The sequence below is a fragment of the Bufo bufo genome, chromosome 1 (assembly GCF_905171765.1).
Source record: "Bufo bufo chromosome 1, aBufBuf1.1, whole genome shotgun sequence".
In the NCBI taxonomy this organism is placed as follows: domain Eukaryota; kingdom Metazoa; phylum Chordata; class Amphibia; order Anura; family Bufonidae; genus Bufo; species Bufo bufo.
In genome coordinates this window covers 636,148,263-636,173,850 of record NC_053389.1, presented here as the reverse complement: position 1 = coordinate 636,173,850, position 25,588 = coordinate 636,148,263, and the positions used below count along the sequence as shown (strand labels likewise).

The 25,588-nt window shown below is 44.9% G+C and overlaps 1 protein-coding gene across 9 annotated transcripts in view; it reads left to right on the top strand.

Annotated features, from left to right (window-relative positions):
- The window catches only part of TJP1 (tight junction protein 1), a 247,209-nt gene that overhangs the window by 157,968 nt on the left and 63,653 nt on the right, over positions 1-25,588 (top strand). For 7 of the 9 annotated variants that reach the window (XM_040413852.1, XM_040413853.1, XM_040413851.1 and 4 more), the window contains 2 exons: positions 7,629-7,685; positions 17,970-18,094. In XM_040413852.1, the coding sequence (XP_040269786.1) occupies positions 7,629-7,685; positions 17,970-18,094 (182 nt within the window). Of the gene's footprint in view, positions 1-7,078; positions 7,196-7,355; positions 7,396-7,628; positions 7,686-17,969; positions 18,095-25,588 lie in introns of those variants that run through there. The other 2 variants (XM_040413857.1, XM_040413859.1) reach the window with 2 other exon arrangements.

Genomic DNA, 25,588 nt, shown 5'->3' with positions numbered 1-25,588 from the left:
GATCGTGTGAAAGAGGCCTAAGGGAGAGGTCTGCTCCTGGTTTTGGCTCCGAATCACTGATGCAAATCACTGACGTGTGAATAAGGCCTTAGGCTACTTCCCCATTTGGGGCAGAGTGATCCGGAAAGTAGTTCCGTCGCTGGAACTGCCTGCCGGATCCAGCAAAACGTATGCCAACTGATGGCATTTGTAAGACTGATCAGGATCCTGATCAGTCTGAAAAATCCCTGATCAGTCAGAAAAATGCTTTGAAATGCCGGATCCGTCTTTCTGGTCTCATCCGGTAAAACGGATCTGGCATTTATTTTTTTCACCTTTTTTTGCCGGATCCGGCATTCAGTCAAGTCTTCAGTTTTTTTGGCTGGAGATAAAGCCGTAGCATGCTGCGGTTTTCTCTTTTGCTTGATCAGTCAAAAAGACTGAACTGAAGACATCCTGATGCATCCTGAACGGATTACTCTCCATTCAGAATGCATGGGGATAAAACTGATCAGTTCTTTTCCAGTATAGAGCTCCTAGGACGGAACTCTGTGCCGGCAAAGAAAAACGCTAGTGTGAAAGTACCCTAATGTTGGGTTCACATGTATCACTTGTGTCCAGATTACACCAGTGGTTTATGAAGACCATAACAACTGTTGGAACTTGCTTCGAATAATGACAAAGATTTAATTTTTTTTTTTTTTTTGCCTTTTCGAATAACTTCCTCCATATACATTTATACCCAGATTGATTGCATACTGCTATATTGCCTTCAAATGCTTATGAAATAAGTAAGGTGAGCCGCCAAAAGTACAATTAATGCACCCTGCACATATACCGCACCCCATAAAAACCAGTCGGGGTGCACAGTCCTACTGTGGTGACAACGCAGATTCCTTCAGCAAAGCGCAACATCAGAGTCCAGTGCTAACTGAGCTGATGTATTCTAGGATACAGAGAGTACAGCAGTGGAGCTGGGGGATCCGGAAAATGGCTGAATTATGACAATATAAAAATATAAAACAATATCAAATTAATAGTTTTGATTTGATAAAGTACAGTATGTAAGGCCTGTCTGAACCAGGCAGTCTACACAGAAGCTTGGTGTAACCCGTATAACAACTCAGACCTATAAAACCTGATACCGACACTTGCAGTTTGACCACATGTGGCGTTTGCTAATAAAACTCCAGCTTACGTTCTGACCTTGGTGTGTTGGCCTACTTTCATTAATGTGGATTACCAAACATTGGAGGAGTAGCCATAGATGTCTATTAGGAATTAATCCTGCTGTCAGACTGATTTTCAGACCTTTATGAGCTTGTTAGCCGTGTGTATCCGTAGAGGTCTCCTCCTGCGCAGGACTGTGTGCACTGTAGGTCAGCAATACGTGAAAAGTACACAGCCATGATTTACTCCGTAATGCAGTCAGTATTGTGTACTGGGAGTCGCGTATCTCAGCGTATTCCTCAGTATAAACCCTGAAATTGGGACGTGTGCTTGTCCCCAGGGGGGTGCACTCGGGATTCCATACTCGTCTGCCATTTAGTGTTTGTAATGGTATTGTGTAGATTATCCAAACACGAATCATTACTGGACAAATCCCCGCAGATACTGTGAACATGGTCCCGTCCCGTTTGGCTTCTGAAGGTCTTTTTACACTCAAAGATAATCTGCCTGTAAGGGTCCATTCACACGTCTGCATCCGTTCCGCAATATCGGGAACGGGTGCGGACCCATTAATTCTCAATGGGGCAGGAATAGATGCGGAGAGCACACTATGTGCTCTCTGCATTTCCGGAACGCGGCCCCAAACTTCCAGGCCGCGGCTCAGCAAAAAAATAGAACATGTCCTATTCTTGTCCGCAATGGCAGACAAGAATAGGCAGTTCTATGGGGGGTGCCGGGTGTATTGCGGATCCGCAATACACTACGGACGTGTGAATGGACCCTAAATGAGTGGTGGTTGAGTACATTTGCACATGGCAATCATTGTGTTGTATGCAGTTGCTCGTCCACAGGCATTCCTTCTAGATAAGTGGCTGCTTGTTAGTGGAGGTGAAGAGCTGTATTCACATGCAGAGATCTCCTCCACTGTATGGGAACAAGCAATGACTGCTGTTATCACTCGTCCCCATACAGAATCATTGGGGCTCATTTATCAAGCTCTTCTGTTTTTAGGAGTAAAATTAGACTGGCGTATTTCATCTCTTTCTTTTGCCGATTGTTTATTAATAGTCGCACAGCGGTTGATTTATTACACTAGACGTATTGTTATTAGTCTGACCTCTGGTGGTTGTTTTTCAGTAGGACAGGTTCATATTCACTTAGACTGGTCTAATTTATTTGTTCATGAAATAGTTGCGTTTGTGCGGAGAAAAGTCTCCCGGAAAGTGCGACTTTTAATGCAAAAAAAAAAAGTCGCACTTCACCACTGACAACGGTCGGATAAAAGTACGCCAGCCCTGGAGTAGAAATTAAACTGTTTTTTTTTGTGACAAATTCAGGCACAAAAAAAGCACACCTACATAAATAGGATGGAAGAAAAGGCGCAAAAGTTAGAAAACTTCTGAATTAGTCAAAAAAAAATCTAAATAGGCGAATGAGGTGCAAAAGCCTCCAAAATAGGCACAACTTTAGTAGTAAATGAACTGAAGGAGAAAAGAGGGACGGAGTGGCACTGCGGCTCAATGAACAGACCCCTGTTTCTTGTAGCGATGGTACGTCAATGGGGGTGAGTCAGGAAAGTCTGCACAATCCAAGCGCTAGCTGGCGGTGCTCTGTCCAGGCATTCCTTCAAGTTACATCAACAGAGATGCATGAACAAATGTAGATAGAGCGGACGGCACTCACCCTGATGCGCTGATATAAACTTCTCTTTATTGGCGGTGGACAGCAGACGACATGTACAGCAGTGTAACCAGCTGAATGGGCGACGGCCGTTTCACACCGAAGTGCTTCCTCTGGCCCGTAATCAAAGTGCTCAATTCACCTGCTCTTTTAAAACAATCAGTCTGTGACGCGGAATTTCCTGCGCCCAGCAGGTACTGCACCGATCCGGCGCCTGCCCCTGTGCGTCAGAGTAAGCCGCGTCACATCTGAAAGATAAGCAATAAAACAAACATTAAAGACAGTACCATAATTATGTGATCATACCTGCAGTATATTAGTGGGAGCAAACGGGTCCCTATAGGAAAATTCCCATATCTATTTTATCGTTTAACCCCAGGGGTCCCATTGCATTTGAGCGAAGAATCTCTCTCGTCTGAGGAGTTCCTTCTGCCTGTCGCCCCCCTGTGGTAAGCTCTGTAATACTTCTATGCCAGCAAAGCTAAGAGTGGAGCTATTGCCTGCATGCTCCTCCCTCACATGGTTAATCAAACGCAAACAGCCCTTCCCTGTGGACAGGGAATTTAGGTGTTCCCTAATTCTTTCATGGAGACCCCTGATAGTCTTCCCTATAGAAAACAACTTTAGTAGTAAATTCCACTAAAAAAATAAGACTGTTTAAGGGTACTTTCACACAAGAGGCAGGACGGATCCGACAGGCTGTTTACCCTGTCGGATATGTCCTGCCGCTATTTCGCCGGACTGCCGCTCCGTCCCCTTTGACTATAATGGGGACGGGGGGCGAAGCTCCGGCAGTGCACTGCGAGAGGCCGCCGGACTAAAAGTACTGCATGTCCGACTTTCGGATCCGTCTTGCCTCTAGTGTGAAAGTACACTAAAACAGCTTTTTTTTTTTTAAACTAAAAACAGGTGTGGGCACTATAGTAAATGTGCCCCTGATCACCGTTCACAGTACAATCTGCCCAGAAATGATTGAGGTGTCCGCATGCAAGATCATTTCACCCGATGAAGGAGCGTTTTGCTTGGTCAGCGGGTGATCTGCGGCACCTTTACACAGGCAGATTGTCTGGAACAAGAGTTTGAACCTACGATATACAAGTAATCACGCCCAGTCTTTGTAACATTTGCTGTAAGAACTAAACAATAAGGTCACTTTCACACAGTCAATGTTTGGTCAGTGATTTCCATCACTGACTGTGAGCCAAGACCAGGAGTGGAGGCCACACAGACATAAGGTATAGGGCTTATTCAGACAGCCGTATGCTGTTCGCAAAAATGTGGATCTGTTTTTTCACGGATTAGAAGCAAACTTACTCACTTCGATGGGGCCCTTTTCTTCCTTTCTACGACTCTGAAAAACAAATAAAACGTGTCCTATACTTCTCAGTGAAAATCAGGACGTGGCCTCATTGAAGTCTATGGGTCTGCAAAAATATAGAATGTCATCTGAACTGTCCGCAGAAAAAAAATGGATCTGCATTTTTGCGAACAGCATACTGCCGTCTGAATGAGCCCTAAGGGAAAGATTGTTTTTTGACTCGTTCCTGGTTTTGGCTCACAATCACTGACCGCGCAGACCATCAATAGTCCTTTTTCAGGGGGAAAAATCTCCTAGTTTCTGTATTCCCTATTATTTAATTATTTTCTTATATAGCGCTGACATATTCCACTGCATTTTTTTAATTTTTTTTTTTAAGAGCTTATCACTCGCTGTCCCGAGTGGAGCTCACAATTAGGGATGAGCGAATGGACTTCGGATGAAACATCCGAAGTCGATTTGCATAAAAGTTTGTTAGAATACTGTACGGAGCGAGCGTTCTGCACAGTATTAGAATGTATTGGCTCCGATGAGCCAAAGTTATTACTTCCCGAAGTCTTGCGAGACTTCGGGTAATAATTTCAGAAATGAATTTCTACTGTTAAAACCCTTTTACCAACCTCGGGTTCGGTTCCCTATCAGTATGCCTTTAGAGTGTGATAGGAAACCCGAGTAGCCGGGGCAAAGCCACGAACACAGGGAGGACATAAAGGCTCCCGGCACACATTCTGGATTAGACACTTCTTCTCATGGTCATACGGCACCAGCAATGTGTATGAGATTAGACAAATCTCATGTAGCCTTTACTTTTTCTTTCCATGCAGAAATTGACCTGCCGTGTGAATTTTGAACTCCACAGCAGGTCAATTCTTTGTGCTGGTTTCACCTTTTTCAATGCAAGGGTGAGATCTGCTGCAAAACCGCAAGTAACTTGTGGAATTTGTGCAGAATTTCTGTAAGACAGCGCACACCTGTGTGCAGGTTGCCAAAAACTCCATTCAGATGTTGCCCTTGGTTGGATGCAAACCCAGGGTGCTGTAAGGCACCAGTGCTAACCACGAAGTCGCCCTTTGTTATGACTGAGGTGTAGGGCTGCAGCTAACGATTATTTTAGCAGTCGTAATTCTATCAATAATTTTTTTACGATTAATCGAGTACTCTAATTTATAAAAACTCATCAGACCCCCTGCCATCAGTCCCCAACATCCTTAGTTCCCCCCAGTGCCATCAGCCCCGTTCCCCCAGTGCCTTCAGCTCTACCCCCCCCCCCCCCCCCCCCCCCCCCCCCCCCTTGTGAAATCATTTCCCCCTGACACCCGGAGTGCACAGCATCATTGGTTGCTATGACACTGTGCACTCAGGGCGCCCGGCCTTAGTCGCACCAACTTACCTTTCCAGCAGGGGCGCCGCCGACACTCCATCGTTCCGCGCTGCTCTGGGCCTGACGTCACACAGCGCGTCAGTTCATGGCGTGCATATGTCCGGAGGTCAGTGCAGCGCAGGACCATGGATGTGCTATGGAGTGTCCGGAGGCCCCCTGCTGGAAAGGTGAGTATTGCGAGCCAGCGGGAGACCACGGAGCTGGAGTAATAGCAAGCGCTTCACTCCTGCTCTGTGGTCATGTGACACAAATGAATCTGCGATGCAAAAAAATTTGCATTGAGGATTTTTTGTGTCGATTTACTCGATTCAATCAAGTAATCGTTTCAGCCCTACTCAGGTGCACTGTATTGTAGTACAATGGGTCTTCCAAAAAAAAGCACTAAACCATCTACAGGTTGTGTGCGGTATTAATGCTCCTAGCGATATGCCTCCATTGTCTGTGATAGGAATACCCCTCTAAACTGTATTTAGGACCATAATCCTTGACAAGCAGAGCAGAGAGGAGGATGAGGCAGCTCTTTAGCTCAGTGCTCTGAAGAAACTTCTCTTCCTGTGTGATTTAGGACAGGTTTTGTATGCACTAATAGGACGGCAGCCATTTTATTTCCCCTGATTGCTCCCCAGAGAAAACGAGCCACTATAACTAATGAAAGGTATTTGGGAATATATTTATAATAAAGTCATATTTACGTATTTTTGTTTTCTTAATTCCCGGAGAACCCTTTTAAAGATGATGTACTGCTGATGGGACCACTACCGATACTGAGGGTCCCATCCCACCATCCTGTCGGATAGCGTTAAAATTTGGCACAACCCCTTTAATACAACTGTGAATCCTAGTCGGACTGTGGGTGCACTGACTAACTGGATGGCAGGGATCTAGGGTGCTGTTGGTTGTGTCCATCAGTGTTTCTTAGTGTATTTCTGTGTTCGGCTGCATTGTTTATCGGTTCTATTCTGGGAGCAGAAAAATGAACACAAACGCAGCATTCACACAACTGTACAGATGGCGTCCGTGTTGTATCGTGTTATTTTTTTTTTGCAGATCCATTATAACAATGCACACGTTCTGTCTTTTTTGCGGGCTGTGGAACACACATACGGGTGCGGACATCTCACAGTGTGCTGTCCACGTTTTTTGCCGACCCATTGAAATGAAATGGTCCGCATCAGTTACGGAAGAAATATGGTCGTGTGAATGGGGCCTAACGGTAGTAGACGGACTCCTGCTCATTGGCTATAATGTAATGTGTCTGACGTAAAAATGGGGCAAAGTGTCACAAAATCTAAATGCATTTCTTGCAGGTTTGTATTTCACTATAGACTTTAATGAAACCTGTGGCCACACATAAAAACCGCAGATAAGAACGGCATGTATTATGCTGCGTGTGAATGAGAAGGGGGCATGTCGCCATGTCCTAGTGGCCGAGTACTTCGTGCAGCTTGTGTTCACACTGGCACTACTCTGCCCTGTGCCCGTACGGCAGTGGGCGGGGCTGCGTCCTACGTCAGGACGTAGCGCTGGTCTGTACGTGCTGACGTTGGGATGGCGGGCGGGCCTATGGGCGAGCTCCAACCCCTTTCCAAGTGGCCAGTGATTCCCCAGCCTGGAGTACGGGAGAGCAGTGGCGCTGAGAGTTAGGGGCTGAGTCTCCCCGTGCTCTGGTGAGTGTTGTCGCTGCGTTACCGCGCCTGCCCCGCTGCGTTATCGCACTTCCAGCCCTCCGCAGTGTTGTTATTTGTATGATGACTGGGAGGATCTGAGCAGTAAGTCGGCCTTTCAGCTCCTCCCCAGGCTACGCCCAGAACAGTGAGCGATCGGTATCCGTGCAGCCCGCCGTGTCTGGGGGAGCAGGGGATGGCATGTAAGAGCCGCAGGGGCACAGCAGTGTGAACAGGCCGGGCTCCTGTCTACACCAGGGGGCTGCAACCTGTAGCTCTCCAGCTGTTCGGAAACTACAACTGGCATAGCATGCTGGGAGTTGTAGTCTGACAGTGCAGAGCGGAGCTGCTCCTGGTGACCTGTGTACTTCTTTATGATGTGTGTTGTGTCAGTGCAGGCCAGCACTCACCTGTTTCTTCTTCTTCTCCTCTGCAGAACACTGTAATGGAAGAGACTGCGATATGGGAGCAGCAGACAGTCACACTTCACAGGGTAAGTCAGCCAGCGAGGAGTTAATCCCCTCTGCAGGACGCAGGATACTGACTGAACAATAGACAAAAGCCAGATGTCAGGAAGCCAACCAGAAGGAAATAGGTTTTGTCATTTTCCTTTTGTCCAAATCAGTTGTAAACTTTGTGTCATTGTCAGCTGGAGCTTAGAAATACGTAGTGGACATTATTAGCGAGTGGTACTAAGATGCCCCGTCCTGCCAAGTAACCATGATTGTCTAGAACTACTGTTCAGGCCTCTCTGTTGAGTTGGATAGTCATGGACTGTATATATAGTGATATGCCAGTCTGACAGCGTACACTGGAGTATATGTTCTGACCAAGTCAGAGAGGAGCCGGGAATGGTGCAGGACTCGGAGATGTGTAACATAGTAAGACGACATCCATCCAAACTGGATCCAGAGGAAGGCAAATCCTCCAGTGAGCAAAACTCCATTTTCCTCATCTTAGGGGAAAAATCAGGCAGTCAGAATGTCTCCCTGGATCCATGATTCTTCTCCAGAAAGCTATAAGTTGTAGTTATTATACTCGGTGGTACTTTACCGCTCTTATAGCTACAGAATCTGTTGGAGAATTCCTTGTTGATGGAGAAACCTTCTTTCCTCCAGACGCAGAGGATGTCCCCTCGTCACAGTCCTGGGGATAAATGGATGATGGGAGAGATCTCTGTACTGACCCCTGATGTATTTATACATAGTAATTAGATCTCCCCTCAGTCATCTTTTTTCTAAAGTGAATAACCCTAATGTTGATAATCTTTCAGGGTACTGTAGTCCACCCATTCCAGTTATTACTTTGGTTGCCCTCCTCTGAACCCTCTCCAGCTCTGCTATGTCTGCCTGGTTGACAGGAGCCAAGAACTGTACACCAGGGAGAATTTATTATGTAACTTGCACAAGTTTTGCACATACATGTTTTACACCACTATTGTCTTGTTTTGACAAGTGGGTGGGGAGTGATGGCAGTGGAGGGGCATCTAGAGACTTGACAGATTTACTATAATTTATACCAGCAACTGATGAAAATTAGAGCACATAGCTAAACCACCCCTGCACCCTCCTTGTAGTTATAAGAACCAAACTCGGGTCAGCATCAAGTGCTATGATGATTTAAAGGGGTTGGCCACCTTTTTGTTTTTTTGTGACTCCCCCCCCTCCCCTACCCTCCTAAGCAGACCTACAAACAGAAGCTTTCGTACATCACAGCTCCTTCACTCCCAGACCTTGGCTGCCTTGCTCGGGTCTTCCACTGTTAACATCTATTTTGACATTGCCTCAGCAAATCACTAGCTGCAGCAGAGTCAGAGCGGATGCTGACAGCGGGGGACCCAAGCAATGCAGCCAGCACCCAGCATAGTAGAGCAGGTAAGTATTCCTCCTTTTGCAGGTCTGCCAAAAGGTGGCCAACCCCTTTAAGTTTGATTCGCCATGGTGGGAGAGCCAGTGTTGTAGTGCCTAAAATGTGGTTGTATTATCATATAAAAGTGGCCTAAGGCACAGTCCTTAGTGTATTGGTTGTGCATAATGAGAGCCAATCTTAGGGTGTTATTACATGTGCGGCTGCACCGCGCTTGCTGTTAATTGACATGCCACACCTGATCTGCCCCTGGCACGTCAAAGTGCTGCCCAGCAATTAGCAGTACACATGGTGTGGTACCCATGGCTCTTACTTCACGTAATAGTACGATTCCAGGAAGAGGTCCGGTTTTAATGTGAATTTGGGTTCAGATTTCACATTTTGCTTTGCAATAGTGTAAAACATGAAAAAAATGAGTGACTAATATAGTATGTCCTCGATTCTGCCCACCTCTTTGTAAAGCACCGTTCTTTAACATTGTATTATAACTTGTACATTGCTGAGTCTGCACGAAAAAACTCCCAAGTGCACTGTATGTTTACTTGTCCTGATAGAAGGGAAAATGCAGGCGGCCGAGCGGTGCTCCTGTGACGGGAACAATGGTTCTATTGTGGCCAATGTCTTTGCAGTTAGTTGTGTGTCATCTAATAAGGTAAGCTCCAGTCTGGCTTTCTAAAGGGCCCTTTACATGGCCCGAGAATCTGCCTGATAATCGCTAACGAGCGATCTCTCGTTAGCGATATCTAGTGGTATAAAAGTGCTTGTTCATCTGGTAATCACATCATTCATCCGGGCACAAAAATCGTTGTTTGCCAGCAGCAGATTGTACTGTGTAAGTGGGCTCTGCTGCTGGCAAATAACTAGTCCGTATGGGGACCAGCGATGGCATTAACGACCGTTCCTCCCCATACTGTGGAGGAGATCGCTGCATGTCAATGTAACAGTCTCCTCCACTGTTGAGCAGGCACTTGCAGGAAGGAACGCTTCCCTCCCGACAATCTGCTGCTGTATCTTCCCGTCTAAAGGGACTTTTAGGTGCAGCCAGACATCTTTGGTGGTGGCTTATCTCCCAAGAGAACAAAAAGATCCGCAGCATGTCAATTGCTCGTGTGGATTTTCAGTGTACAACATTGCACAGGGCAATGGCAGGTTTACATGCCCAGTAATCTGCCTGTGTAAAGCCTAATTAACATGTCTGTGGAACACAATCCGTGAGATACCGGACTGACATCCTGCTTAGTGCAGGAGCGCACGGCGTCATTGGTTGCTAAGACGCCATGCGCTTCGTGCCGCCGCTGCTGTACAGCAACCAATGACGCAGTGCGCTCCTGCACCAAGCAGGATGCCAGTCCGGTATCTCACGGACCGTGTTCCACGGATGTGTGAATTAGGCTTAAAGCTGCTTGTTCATTGGGTGAAGTGATCTTTGGTGCAGACGCCTCGCTTGTCATTTTATCTGCTGCCCAGAAACAATGTATTTGTATGAGGACGAGCGATAGCCGTAGCCATTACTCGCCCTCATGCAGCAGAGGTGATTGCAGTATGTAAATGCAGCTCTTCACCCTTCACAAGCAGGCATTTATCGGGAAAGAAACGTTTCCATCCCAATTAATTATCTGCTTGTCGGCGCAGTAGAAATGCGCCTTAAGATATTTAACAAATCTGCAACAAAGTTTGCAGATTTTGGTGCAGAAATGTAGTGAAAACCACAACAAAATCCACATAAACTACACTGCTGTGTTTATGTACTATTTGTATGGGGGCTAAGGGTAGTTTCACACTTGCGGCAGAGTGATCCGGCAAGCAGTTCCGTCACCAGAACTGCCTGTCGGATCCAGCAATCTGCATGCAAACGGAAAGCATTTGTAGACAGATCCAGATGCGGATCCGTCTTGCAAATGCATTGCAAGAATGGATCCGTCTGTCCATTTGTCATACGGACATTTTTTTTCACATTTTTACCGGTCTGCGCATGCGTATTTTTTATGCCAGATCCGGCACTCAGGCAAGTGTTCTGGAATTTTGGCCAGGGATAAAACCGTAGCAGGCTGCGGTATTATCTCCGTCCTGAAAAGTAAAGACTGAACTGAAGACATCCTGAACGGATTGGTCTCCATTCAGAATGCATGGGGATGAAACTGATCAGTTCTTTTCCGGTATTGAGCCCCTAGGGCGTAACTCTATGCCGGAAAAGAATAACGCTAGTGTGAAAGTAGCCTTAATATCAAAGCCTACTGCGTATTTCCAGCATGTCAAAGCCATGTGCCTGCCAAGTGTAATACATTGTAGAGCGTTGATCAGACGATCTCTTCCCGTATGACTCTAGGAAGCTCATGCACACAGCCAGGACTAAATGCATTACATGTGAGTATTTGGAAACTATGCTTTCAGTGTATAGTGCGAAGGCTTGGTTCACATCACCATTTCAATTCAGCTATTGCAGAATACTGGTACTCCTGGAATCGCATTGGCCCCTTTTTATAGTGAATAAGTCATGCGCCAGTGTTGCCCAGCATTATAGCTCAACTCGGGACCACCAGTGCAGATTCTGCCAAAAATAGAGGACCATGCAGGACTTATTTTTTTGCCCAAAAACAGGCACCTGAATGTGGCTACATTACTGAAGCTCCTTCGACAGGTTTTGGTGTAAAAAATAAATAAAAATCAGGCCCCTTTTTGTGACTTTTTAAACACCCGTGCAACAGAATTTTGTCGCACAGGTGTTTTTACTCAGCCCTTAACATTGGGGAGGTGTAAATTACTATTGAAATCTGCTGCACAGACTGCTGGAGGTTGCATCCACTGGCATTCAAAGACTGGCGTAAAATGCTGGCCTTTGATAAATGACCCCCAGTATGCAGAAAAAGAAAGCAGCTGCCCGATTGTTTGCTGTGGACGGTAGCACCAGTATTTATTATCACCCACACTTGAACTATCACAGTATTTATAGCATAAGTCATAATTCATTACAGACAACAATTAAAAACCTTAAAGGCATATGGGAGAGCCATTCTAGTTCTCAGTGGTGGGATTAAGCTCCAATAATTCAAGTAATATGACAAAGCAAGGATCAAATGTATTGCTTAAATTACAGAGTAAAATATGGTAAAAGGAAGAAGCTCGCCCACACCAGAGCTGCTATTACAAATACAGTTCAGTAAGGCAGGATGCTCAAAATCAAGGACTAACAATATACTACCAATATGATACAGCATTGGGGCGGACATTACACTGACCAAATACCACACATGTGGCCGTACCTTGATGTACGGTGATGTAAATGGCCGTCATGGGACATATTTCAGATGTGTGGTACAGATTAATAATGATATCCACTGAACTGTATGGGCTTGTACCTCTGCGTGCCTTTGGTTGTGGCATGCAGCAGTAAATGCCATTGAATAATATTACAGTGCCTTGGGGGAAGCACCATGCGACCCATAAAGACTCTCTGCCTCCTTATGGTCGTGTGCAGAGTGGTTTACCGATTGTGTGCCTCAAGAACTGATGCGTAAATTTATTTTAGGCCGTGGACTTTAAATGGAATCTGTCAGCTCCAAATCAGCCCCAAACCAGACTAATCTGTGTATGGTGTAAGTGACGCTTAGTCCGGTTATGTAATTTTTCTTCAGACTCGCTTGCATTCTGACGCTGCGCTCCCACAAATCATTGAGAGGACTCCTGGGCTCGCGCACATAATGGAGAGGACCCGGGGAGAAGTCCTTTCAATGCATTTTACTGCTGGTTTGTGGGGGAATGCAAGTGAGTTAAGATAACTTACATAATCGTACTTGTCATCACTTAGAACTGCCTGCTCCCAGTGACTGCATTTGATTTCAGACCGGCTCCCGGCACAGGTAAGGGCTTACCTGTGCATTGCCGGAATGGTTAGTCTACCTTACTAAAGATGGCAGCCCGCATGTGTTCGCTGGCGAACACTGCAAACTGACCATCACTGCCAGTAGGGACCTGAATAGGACATCTTCTCTAACAGCTTTCCTGCGGTTCTAAAACTACAACTCCCAGGATCCTCCTTTCACTTCTATGGGTGTTACAAGATTTCACAGCAGCTGGACTGCAGAAGGTTGCTGATCCCTGTTCTATAACTTACAGAATGGCCCGATGGATGTGTGCATGGCCCCATTAAAATCTAACGGTCAGTGTGCTATCCGAAAAAAAAGTAGATGGCGCACAGATGAAATATACGGTCGTATGCATGAGGCCTAAATGAACGAGTGTTTGCAAAGGTGATCTGTCACTGGTTGGAGCTGGATGGAATGGGTGAGCATGGTTGGTGAGTGACAGGAACAGGATTCCACATCGTCCACTGCAGGTAACTTTGATCTCCTTTATGGCCTGTATGACACACAGGTGTATGGGGGGTTACCGTGCTCCCCCTTGATGGAAGGTGTTAATGGGGATTGATACGGAAGGGCATTCCAGTGGTTTGCACACCCCTGTGTTTCAGACCTCCTGCACACAGTTCTCTCCTCAGCCCTGGTTCTCTTGATGAATAATTCAGCAGGATGCGTGTTTGTTTGATTTCCTAGTTAAACATGATGTGAGTACACGCCTGTACATGATCTGTCGTTTAATACTCCTCTTGTGGAATCTGTCTTTCTTCCTCAGATTATGCAGATTTGCCACAGATTTCAATATATGCTCTGCAAGGAGTGAAATCTTCTGTGGAAATCTGCACATGGATTTTGCACAGAATGTTTTTACATAAAATCTCATCCACTTTGCAGCTACTGTAAACTCTGGATTTTACCACTCCATTCCACGGCACAACATCTGCTTAAATAGAGGCTCTGAGATGCCAATTTCTAGCAGCATCCACCATTTTAATTCCAGGATTTGTCCTGTTTTTCGGAGATCTCTTAAGGCTAACTACAATTATTGTCCACTTTGTCCTCTCAGTACCTGTGTATGACCTTTTTATCTTAGGGCTCTTTCACACTTGCGTTGTCCGGATCCGGCGTGTACTCCACTTGCCGGAATTACACTCCGGATCCGGAAAAACGCAAGTGTACTGAAAGCATTTGAAGACGGAACCGTCTTCAAAATGCGTTCAGTGTTACTATGGCACCCAGGACGCTATTAAAGTCCTGGTTGCCATAGTAGGAGTGGGGAGCGGGGGAGCGGTATACTTACAGTCCGTGCGGCTCCCGGGGCGCTCCAGAATGACGTCAGGGCGCCCCATGCGCATGGATGACGTGTCCAATGCGATCACGTGATCCATGCGCTTGGGGCGCCCTGACGTCACTCTGGAGCGCCCCGGGAGCCGCACGGACGGTAAGTATGCTGCTCCCCCGCTACACTTTACCATGGCTGCCAGGACTTTAGCGTCCCGGCAGCCATGGTAACCATTCAGAAAAAGCTAAATGTCGGCTCCGGCAATGCGCCGAAACAACGTTTAGCTTAAGGCCGGATCCGGATCAATGCCTTTCAATGGGCATTAATTCCGGATCCGGCCTTGCGGCAAGTGTTCCGGATTCTTGGCCGGAGCAAAAAGCGCAGCATGCTGCCGGAAGAATCCTGATCAGGATTATCCTAATGCATTCTGAATGGAGAGAAATCCGTTCAGGATGCATCAGGATGTCTTCAGTTCCGGAACGGAACGTTTTTTGGCCTGAGAAAATACCGCAGCATGCTGCGCTTTTTGCTCCGGCCAAAAACCCGGAACACTTGCCGCAAGGCCGGATCCGGAATTAATGCCCATCGAAAGGCATTGATCCGGATCCGGCCTTAAGCTAAACGTCGTTTCGGCGCATTGCCGGAGCCGACATTTAGCTTTTTCAGAGTGGTTACCATGGCTGCCGGGACGCTAAAGTCCTGGCAGCCATGGTAAAGTGTAGCGGGGAGCGGGGGAGCAGTATACTTACCGTCTGTGCGGCTCCCGGGGCGCTTCAGAGTGACGTCAGGGCGCCCCAAGCGCATGGATCATGTGATCACATGGATCACGTCATCCATGCGCATGGGGCGCTCTGACGTCACTCTGGAGCGCCCCGGGAGCCGCACGGACTGTAAGTATACCGCTCCCCCGCTCCCCACTACTACTATGGCAACCAGGACTTTAATAGCGTCCTGGGTGCCATAGTAACACTGAACGCATTTGGAAGACGGTTCCGTCTTCAAATGCTTTTAGTACACTTGCGTTTTTCCGGATCCGGCGTGTAATTCCGGCAAGTGGAGTACACGCCGGATCCGGACAACGCAAGTGTGAAAGAGGCTTAAAAAGGGTTTTTCAGTTTGTTTGTTTTTTAAACGATGAACTATCCTCAGGATAAGTCATTAGTATCTGATCGGTGGGTGTCCGACACTCGGGACCCCCGCCAATCAGCTGTTTCCTGTGAGTGCCAATGCCTTCTTACTGACCAAACACAGCTCTGTACATTGTATAGCGACTGTACTTGGTATCGCAGCTCAGCCCATTCCCTTGAATGGTCCTAGGCCGTGTGACACATGAACGTGATGGGAACAGCAGAGAGAAGCCTCAGCGCTCACAGAAGTGCCGCTGCCTTCTCAAACAGCAGGAGTCCTCACCGATCAGATACTGAGGTCCTATCCTGAAGATGGGTCATCAGTAGAAAAGCTGTAAAACCCCTTTAATTATATTAATATACACATTCACACATAAACAGACGCCTAATTTACTGTCTAGACATTAACATACCTTTCACCATAATCGCATTGGTGAATGGTGTAGTGGTATGATGGTGTGTTTTATCCAGTGAGCAGATAAAAAGCTTTGCCTGGGAGGTTTGGGTCAGATGGGCCTTTATGCAGTATGTTATGGCTCCCATTATATTATTGATTACCAGAGTGAATTGTTGGGACTTGATATTCCTTCCCTATATGATAAGTATTGCAGCACTACCATTCAGGTAGGTGTCCTTGGATATTAATGTTTATCAGGGTAGGACAGGAATGATGTGTACACAGTGGCCTCTACGCTGCTGAGGTCAGTGAGCACGTCTGAGTCACTTAAACATGTAGAATCTACAAGTATTATGTTCTATTATATTTATATGTATATAGATAGGTTTTCTGCCTCCGGAAACATCAATATTACCACCGATGAGGCAATGATGACAGCCCTGTTTTTGACAAGAAGAGCAGTAAGGCCCCTTTCACACAGGCGAGTATTCCGCGCGGATGCGATGCGTGAGGTGAACGCATTGCACCCGCACTGAATACCGACCCATTCATTTCTATGGGGCTGTTCACATGAGCGGTGATTTTCACGCATCACTTGTGCGTTGCGTGAAAATCGCAGCATGCTCTATATTCAGCGTTTTTCACGCAACGCAGGCCCCATAGAAGTGAATGGGGTTGCGTGAAAAATCGCAAGCATCCGCCAGCAAGTGCGGATGCGGTGCGATTTTCACGCATGGTTGCTAGGTGACAGTCTATTCACTGTATTATTTTCCCTTATAACATGGTTATAAGGGAAAATAATAGCATTCTGAATACAGAATGCTTAGTAGGTGATCAATTGAGGGTTAAAAAAAAAAAAAAAAAAAATTAACTCTGCTTCTCCTCTTGTTCGCGTAGTTCCCGGTCTCTTCTTTACTTCTTAAAAGATGAACTGTCGGCTAGGACCTGTGGTGACGTCAGATCACATGCTCCAATCACATGGTCCATCACCACGGTGATGGAGCATGTGATCGGACGTCACCAAAGGTCCTTTAGCCCACAGCTCATCATTAAAGAAGTAAAGAAGAGACCGGGAACTACGCGAACAAGAGGAGAAGGTGAGTTAATTTTTTAAAAAAATTTTTTTAACCCTCAATTGATCACCTACTAAGCATTCTGTATTCAGAATGCTATTATTTTCCATTATAACCATGTTTTATAAGGGAAAATAATAACATCTACACAACACCTAACCCAAGCCCGAACTTCTGTGAAGAAGTTCGGGTTTGGGTACCAAACATGTGTGATTTTTCTCACGCGAGTGCAAAACGCATTACAATGTTTTGCACTCACGCGGAAAAATCGCGGGTGTTCCCGCAACGCCGTGTGAAAGAGGCCTAAGTGTTTTTTGTTTGTTGAATACGGCTGCGTTCACGCATAGTTTTTTGCTGACTTTTTTTCTGCACCTTTGTGTTTCCAGTGGCAGTTTCATGCACCTGCATTTTTGTTCCTTTTTTTATTTTTTTATTTTTGTGATAAACGCCAGCGTTGGTTGAAGGCCTGTGGGAAATATGAAACACAAGGCACACAAGCTCTGGGTGATTTTGTTCATTAGGTGACTTTAAAAATATATATATATATTTTTGGTTTCATTTATAAAAAGGCATCGTTTTTTGGATGTTGTACATCATCACGGGGAAAAAATGCCTTGAAGAATATGCTAATGGTCAAATACACTGGCTCAGATTTACTAATCTTGTAGGTGGTGTAAGCTTAGACCTGCACCAGATTTATCACAGGGGTTCGGGCTGGATGATAAATTTGGGCCATTGCTGGACACTTTCCTCTGACTCTATAATAACTATTGCTTGGCTTACTTTCAGATATAACTTTATGCCAGATTTGTGGCCCCATCTAAGTCCCACCCACTTTTTAAGCAAGTTGGGGGAAAAAATGTAGAAACTCTATTTGTGCCACTTTTTAGACAGATCAGCAAATCTGGACACCGGTTTACAAAAAAAAGTATTTAAAAAAAATTCCGTAAAGACACAGGTGGCTAAAAAAAAACTCTTGCAGTTATTCTGGTGTTTTACAGACCCAAGAAATGGCAGCCAGAATTTTGTGTGTAGAGAACCTAAAGATGTTCAGTCCAGTCCTGAGCGGTACCAGTGCTGTATTGGTTGGTGCTACTGCCCTTGACTGCATGCAGGATGATTTAAATGTATAATTGGATGTTGTGAATGGTAACATTGTGTGAATATTCTTCCCCTAGGCTCCAGGATTTGGATTTGGGATCGCAATATCTGGCGGCAGAGATAACCCCCATTTTCAGAGTGGAGAAACATCAATTGTCATCTCCGATGTTCTCAAAGGAGGGCCTGCAGAAGGCCTGCTGCAGTAAGTGTCCTTCCAGATATTACATTTGGCACGTTCTGTCCTATGCGCTTCCCTCCGTGTATTCCTTTTCATATACAACTGTAAAGAAATCTCCAGTCTTGGTTTTGTGTTGCCGCCTGCGGTTTTTCTGTTGGTTTTTTCCGGCCCTTTATTTTGACAAGCAGCAGACCAGGTATATACATGGCCTGCCTTGCCAAGAGTAAAGAGAGCTCTTCTCTAATGAAATGGCCCTGCATAATTGAGCGTCGTAATAAAATAGCCATTGATCTGTTAATGTGTTCACCATATTCTATGGTACTGCTCTTGTGGTTGAATAGTAAAGTGCATCTTTTTACATGAGTACATTGAAAGCTTTCTCGACTGTAGATGAGGACTGCAAATGCTGAATTCGTCACGTCTGTTTAAAATTGGGCCTTGTAATTGTGATGACCATGCTTGAATCATAAGTGTTATATCATCGTAACGGCCTTCAATGTCGCATGATCGATGATTCTCCAGGATGTAGAATAGTTTCAACATTTTAACTTTTTTTAAATTAAAAACACCTACCAGAAATTGTCATGTGGAGGGGAGCAATGTGTAATGTTGGTTAGCCAGTACTGGCCTTGCTTTAACGGAGTTGTCCAGCTTTCAGATATTGGTGACCTATCCTCTGACCAGGTCATCAGTATCTGATCTGTGGAGCCAGGACCTGGGAACTAAACAGTAGACAGAAGGAGGATCTATCCACTGTGTGGTGGTGGTGGTACCAGCATGCTGCAGCTGGTGAGCGGGAGCTGAGCTGCCACTACACAAGGGGTAGAGCCTTCTGCTTCTGGCTGCATCCTCTGGTACTTCGGTATCGGTAGCTGCTAAAGACAGCTGATCGGTGAGGGTCTGGTGGATAGGTAATCTATATCTAAAGGCTGAAGAGCTCACTTAAAGAGGACCTTTCATCACTCCTGATCTGTCTGCTCTAGTAAATTGTTTTCCCCATGAAAATCTGAAATTCACTGTTGGCTGGGGCAGTCAGATAGTCTGGTCCATAAATATTGGGACATCGACACAAATCTAACATTTTTGGCTCTATACACCACCACAATGGATTTGAAATGAACAAGATGTGCTTTAACTGCAGACTGTCAGCTTTAATTTGAGGGTATTTACATCCGAATCAGGTGAACGGTGTAGGAATTACAACAGTTTGCATTTGTGCCTCCCACTTGTTAAGGAACCAAAAGTAATGGGATAGAATAATAATCATAAATCAAACTTTCACTTTTTAATATTTGGTTGCAAATCCTTTGTAGTCAATTACAGCCTGAAGTCTGGAACGCATAGACATCACCAGACGCTGGGTTTCATCCCTGGTGATGCTCTGCCAGGCCTCTACTGCAACTGTCTTCAGTTCCTGCTTGTTCTTGGGGCATTTTCCCTTCAGTTTTGTCTTCAGCAAGTGAAATGCATGCCCAATCGCATTCAGGTCAGGTAATTGACTTGGCCATTGCATAACATTCCACTTCTTTCCCTTAAAAAACTCTTTGGTTGCTTTTGCAGTATGTTTTGGGTCATTGTCCATCTGCACTGGGAAGTGCCGGCCAATGAGTTCTGAAGCATTTGGCTGAATATGAGCAGATAATATTGCCCGAAACACTTCAGAATTCATCCTGCTGCTTTTGTCAGCAGTCACATCATCAATAAATACAAGAGAACCAGTTCCATTGGCAGCCATACATGCCCACGCCATGACACTACCACTACCATGCTTCACTGATGAGGTGGTATGCTTAGGATCATGAGCAGTTCCTTTCCTTCTCCATACACTTCTTTTCCCATCACTCTGGTACAAGTTGATCTTTGTCTCATCTGTCCATAGGATGTTGTTACAGAACTTTGAAGGCTTTTTTAGATGTCGTTTGGCAAACTGTAATCTGGCCTTCCTGTTTTTGAGGCTCACCAATGGTTTACATCTTGTGGCAAACCCTCTGTATTCACTCTGAAGTCTTCTCTTGATAGTGGACTTTGACACACATACACCTATCTCCTGGAGAGTGTTCTTGATCTGGCCAACTGTTGTGAAGGGTGTTTTCTTCCCCAGGGAAAGAATTCTTCAGTCATCCACCACAGTTGTTTTCCGTGGTCTTCCGGGTCTTTTGGTGTTGCTGAGCTCACCGGTGCGTTCCTTCTTTTTAAGAATGTTCCAAACAGTTGTTTTGGCCACGCCTAATGTTTTTGCTATTTCTCTGATGGGTTTGTTTTGTTTTTTCAGCCTAATGACGGCTTGCTTCACTGATAGTGACAGCTCTTTGGATCTCATCTTGAGAGTTGACAGCAACAGATTCCAAATGCAAATAGCACACTTGAAATTAACTCTGGACCTTTTATCTGCTCATTGTAATTGGGATAATGAGGGAATAACACACACCTGGCCATGGAACAGCTGAGAAGCCAATTGTCCCATTACTTTTGGTTCCTTAACAAGTGGGAGGCACATATGCAAACTGTTGTAATTCCTACACCGTTCACCTGATTTGGATGTAAATACCCTCACATTAAAGATGACAGTCTGCAGTTAAAGCACATCTTGTTCATTTCATTTCAAATCCATTGTGGTGGTGTATAAAGCCAAAAATGTTACCATTGTGTTGATGTCCCAATATTTATGGACCTGACTGTTATCACTGCAGCAACCACATTACCCTTGTGCGTGGATTATATTAAAATGAATGAATTTAATTAGCCTCTTAACCCCTTCCCGACCTTTGACGTACTGTTACGTCATGGGAACCACTCAGTTCCCGCAATTTGACGTAATAGCACGTCATAGTAATCGTGCGGGCACCGGAGACCCGATGCGACACAAGGCAGCCCGATGCCTTGCATGGCATCGGGAACTGCCTTCTACGGGAGCCGAGGAGATCCAGCCTCAGGCTGGGTCTCCTAGGCAACCTGTTTGTGTATGACTCAGTGTCATACACTAACAGGCAATGCTTTACAATACAGATGTATTGTAATGCATTGCAGAGGGGATCAGACCCCCAAAAGTGAATGTCATAAAGTAAAGTAAAAAAAAAAGGTTTTTAATGAAGTAATAAAATTAATAAAGTAAAAAAGAAAAAAAAACGCCCCTTTCCCCTTATTTTTTTTTTCTGTTTTTTATAATAAAATATAATAACACACATATTAGGTATCGCCGCATCCGTAATGACCGGCTCTATAATTTTATCACATGATCCACCCTGTCCAATAAACACCATATAAAAATAAAAACAGTGTAAAAAAATGCCATCTTTGTCACCTTACATCACAAAAAGTGCAACACCAAGCGATCAAAAAGGCGTATGACCCCCCCCCCCCCCCCCCAAATGTTATCAATAAAACCGTCGCCTCATCCCGCAAAAAATGAGCCCCTACCTAAGACAATCGCCCAAAAATTAAAAAACTATAGCTCTCAGAACACGGAGACACTAAAACATAATTTTTTTTGTTTCAAAACTTCTATTATTGTGCTAAAGTGAAATACATAAAAAAAATATATACATATTGGGTATCGCCACGTCCGTAACACAGCTCTATAAAAATATCACATGACCTAACCACTCAGGTGAACACTGTAAAAAAAAAAAAAAAGTGTAAAAAAAAAACAATTTTTGTCACATTACATCACAAAAATTGCAACAGCAAATGATCAAAAAGGCATATGCTCCCCAAAACAGTACCAGTCAGACCATCACCTCACCCCGCAAAAAATTAGACCCTACCTGAGAGAATCGGTCAAAAAATAAAAAAGCTATGGCTCTCAGACTGAGACACTAAAATATCATTATTTCGGTTTCAAAAATGCTATTATTGTGTAAAACTTAAATAAATAAGAAAAAGGTATTGCCACGTGCGTAATGATCTGCTCTATAAAAAAGTCACATGACCTGATCCCTCAGGTAAACGCTGTAAAAATAAAAACGTTGCCAAAACATCAATTTTTTTGTTACCTTGCCTCACAAAAAACGTAATATAGAGCAATAAAAAAAATCATATGTACCCCAAAATAGTACCAATAAAACAGGCACCTTATCCCGAAGTTTCCAAAATGTGGTCACTTTTTAGAGTTTCTACTGTAGGGGTGCATCAGGGGGGCTTCAAATGGGACATGGTGTCAAAAACACAGTCCAGCAAAATCTGCCTTCCAAAAATCGTATTGGCATTCCTTTCCTTCTGCGCCCTGCCGTGTGCCCGTACAGCGTATGGGGTGTTTCTGTAAACTACAGAATCAGAGCCATAAATATTGAGTTTTGTTTGGCCGTTAACCCTTGCTTTGTAACTGGAAAAAAATTATTAAAATGGAAAATCTGCCAAAAAAGGGAAATTTTGAAATTGTATCTCTATTTTCCATTAATTGTTGTGGAACACCTAAAGGGTTAAAGTTTGTAAAATCAGTTTTTATTACCTTGAGGGGTGTAGTTTCTAGAATGGGGTCATTTTTGGGTGGTATCTATTATGTAAGCCTCACAAAGTGACTTAAGATTTTCTTCTAAGCCTTGTAACATCCCCAAAAAATAAAATGTCATTCCCAAAATGATCCAAACATGAAGTAGACATATGGGGAATGTAAAGTAATAACTATTTTTGTAGGTATTACTATGTATAATAGAAGTAGAGAAATTGAAACTTGGAAATTTGCAAATGTTTCAAAATTTTTGGCAAATTTGGTATTTTTTTTATAAATAAAAATGATATTTTTTTACTCCATTTTACCAGTGTCATGAAGTACAATATGTGACGTAAAAACAATCTCAGAATGGCCTGGATAAGTCAAAAGTTATCCCCACATAAACGGGTTAATACAATTTATAGACAGCGGGTGCCGGCCTTATCACACAGCCGGCACCCGGCCTCAATGACGGGGATCCCGCCAAACCGTGCCAAGGTGCGGCACCTGAGGGGGTTAATGTTCGCAGGATCGCTGCTTCCTGTTATTGAGGCCGGGTATGTGATGTGGCTGGCAACCAGAGTCTATTTTTGTATTAAGAAAGTCTCATTGGTGGCGCAGCTGCCACAGCCCCTCCCCTACTCCTCTCTTCACTGCTCACTGGTGACGCTGCGGCAGCCGCATCACAGTGGGGAGGGAGGGTCTCTCTCCTTCTCCGCTGTGCCGGCTGTAATGTGCACCAGACGTTTTAGAGGCAGTCAGCACTTAAGTGTGACTGCCCCCATGACGTCACAAAAAATACAGCGGTAATTAAGAAACAGCCATATGGCCGTTTCTTAATACAGCCGTATATCGTTAATACCGGTATATTGTCCAACCCTAGTCTCCATTGACCACTAAAATGGGGGCCCTTTGCCCCCTCCCTGGAGCCCCTTGAAATGGATGGAGTAGCTGGTTACAAAAACGCGTCACTCACCGCTCCATTTATTTCTATAGGAACTCTGGAGATTGCTGAGCACTGTACTCGCCTATCTCCGACACTCCCATAGGAAATGAATGGAACAGCAGTGCACCTGCTCCATCCTAGAGACAACAGTCGGACTCCTCCGAGCAATCAGCTAGTTATCCCCTGTTATCTCCATAGGGGATAACTTAAAATGTGGTAAAACCCTTTAATTATAGAGTTGACCTTTCTTTTGTGACTATAACAATGACCCCTCTTCTGTGTAGATTCTGGAGTCTGGCTGTGGGAATTTGTGCCTATTCAGCCAGAAGAGCATTTGTGACTCAGGCCACTGACCAGTATTTGGTCAGTGTTTTTCATTAGTATTTGTAAATAAGATTTGTACTTCTTCTGTGTTCTGTATCAACCCCTGCTGAAAAGTACTGGCCAAATACCTACCGTCTGATAGTGGCCTTCAGCAACTGATGTTGGATTGCAAGGTCTGTCTCGCGTCTGAATTCCAACATGTCTTTATGGATCTTGCTTTATTCATAGTGAACAGTAGCTCTGGAACAGCAAAGGGTTTTCCCCAAATTAGTGCCACAAAGTTTAAAATGGCAATTATGTGAAATGGCTGTGTGCTGTAGCATAGATTACAAGCTCTTGAGAACAGGGTCCTCACTCTTGTTTAAAGAGGACCTTTTATGGGTCCGAACATTGTAAGATAACTATCTGGACATGTAGAGCGGCGAGAGAAAAAAACTCCCTGGCTGTGAGCTCTGCGCTGCGATTGAACAGGGAGAAGGAACGCCCAGGGAGAAACAGGGCAGATTCCTCCCTGGTTTACCGATAGTAGCAATTACCATACAGAGCGGGAGAACGGATCGGCGCCTAGGGTTAATTGTAAGGCTACTTTCACACTTGCGTTCAGAGCGGATCTGTCTGCTGTCTGCACAGACGGATCCGCTCCTATAATGCAGACGTTTGGATCCGTTCAGAACGGATCCGTCTGCATTATAGCTTAGAAAAAATTCTAAGTGTGACTTACATTGTAAGTCTGGATGGATCCGTTTGCCTCCGCACGGCCAGGCTTGCTGAGCGGAGGCTGAACGCTGCCAGACTGATGCATTCTGAGCGGATCCGCATCCACTCAGAATGCATTAGGGCAGTACGGATCCGTTCGGGGCCGCTTGTGAGACCCTTCAAACGGAGCTCACAAGCGGAGCCCCGAACGCTAGTGTGAAAGTAGCCTAAGTAAGTGCAGTGAGATCCCTGGGCGCCGCTCTACATGTCCAGATAGTTATCTTACAATGTTTGGACCCATGAAAGGTCCTCTTTAAAGGGATAAATAGGTCTGGAACGTGTATTTTTTTGTTTTAAACTCATCGGGCCACGTTTCTCAAAACTGTCCGACAGTAAGACTGAATGGTTGCTGTGGGCAACAAAGACAGAGTTCATCTTTTATTTCTTCTCTGGAAAAATGCAAGCTGATCAGTGATTGGTTGCTTTTGACACAAGGGCTGTCTTACTGTTAAGACAGTGTTGATGAATAAGGTACATTTCTTTTAATGAATATTAGGCGGTTTTTCTTTTTCATTTTAGCAGTACTATGCCATGAAGTTTAAAGGGAACCTGTCACCAGTTTTATGGTGTCCTAACTAAGGGCAACATAAATAAGTGACTGATTCTCCTAGCACAATGCTGGGTCACTTTCTTTAATTGACCCAGTCAATCTGCCAACATCTTGTATTGAAAAGCTCCAGCTCATAATGATGAGTCATGAATATTCATGAGCGACTGACTCTCCCCGCCCACCTGCTGCTGAATGACAGTTTGTTTCCATATGAATCAGCAGCAGGTGGGCAGGGGAGTGGCTATAGCTCTGAATAATAAAAAAAAACGCTGGACTCACTGACATCATGCTGGACTCAAATCAGCTCATTAACATGCGGCATCTTTGTGTGTATATTATGAGGTAACCATCTGTCACACCAGTAAGTGAATACATCTAAGGCACTTTTTAGTAGTTAATGATTGTATATAATTAGTTAGATTATAATCAAATATCCACATGACAGGTTCCCTTTAAATATAAAATATTGCCCTTCTGTAGCGGTCAGCACAGATTGAAATCTCCTATGTAGAT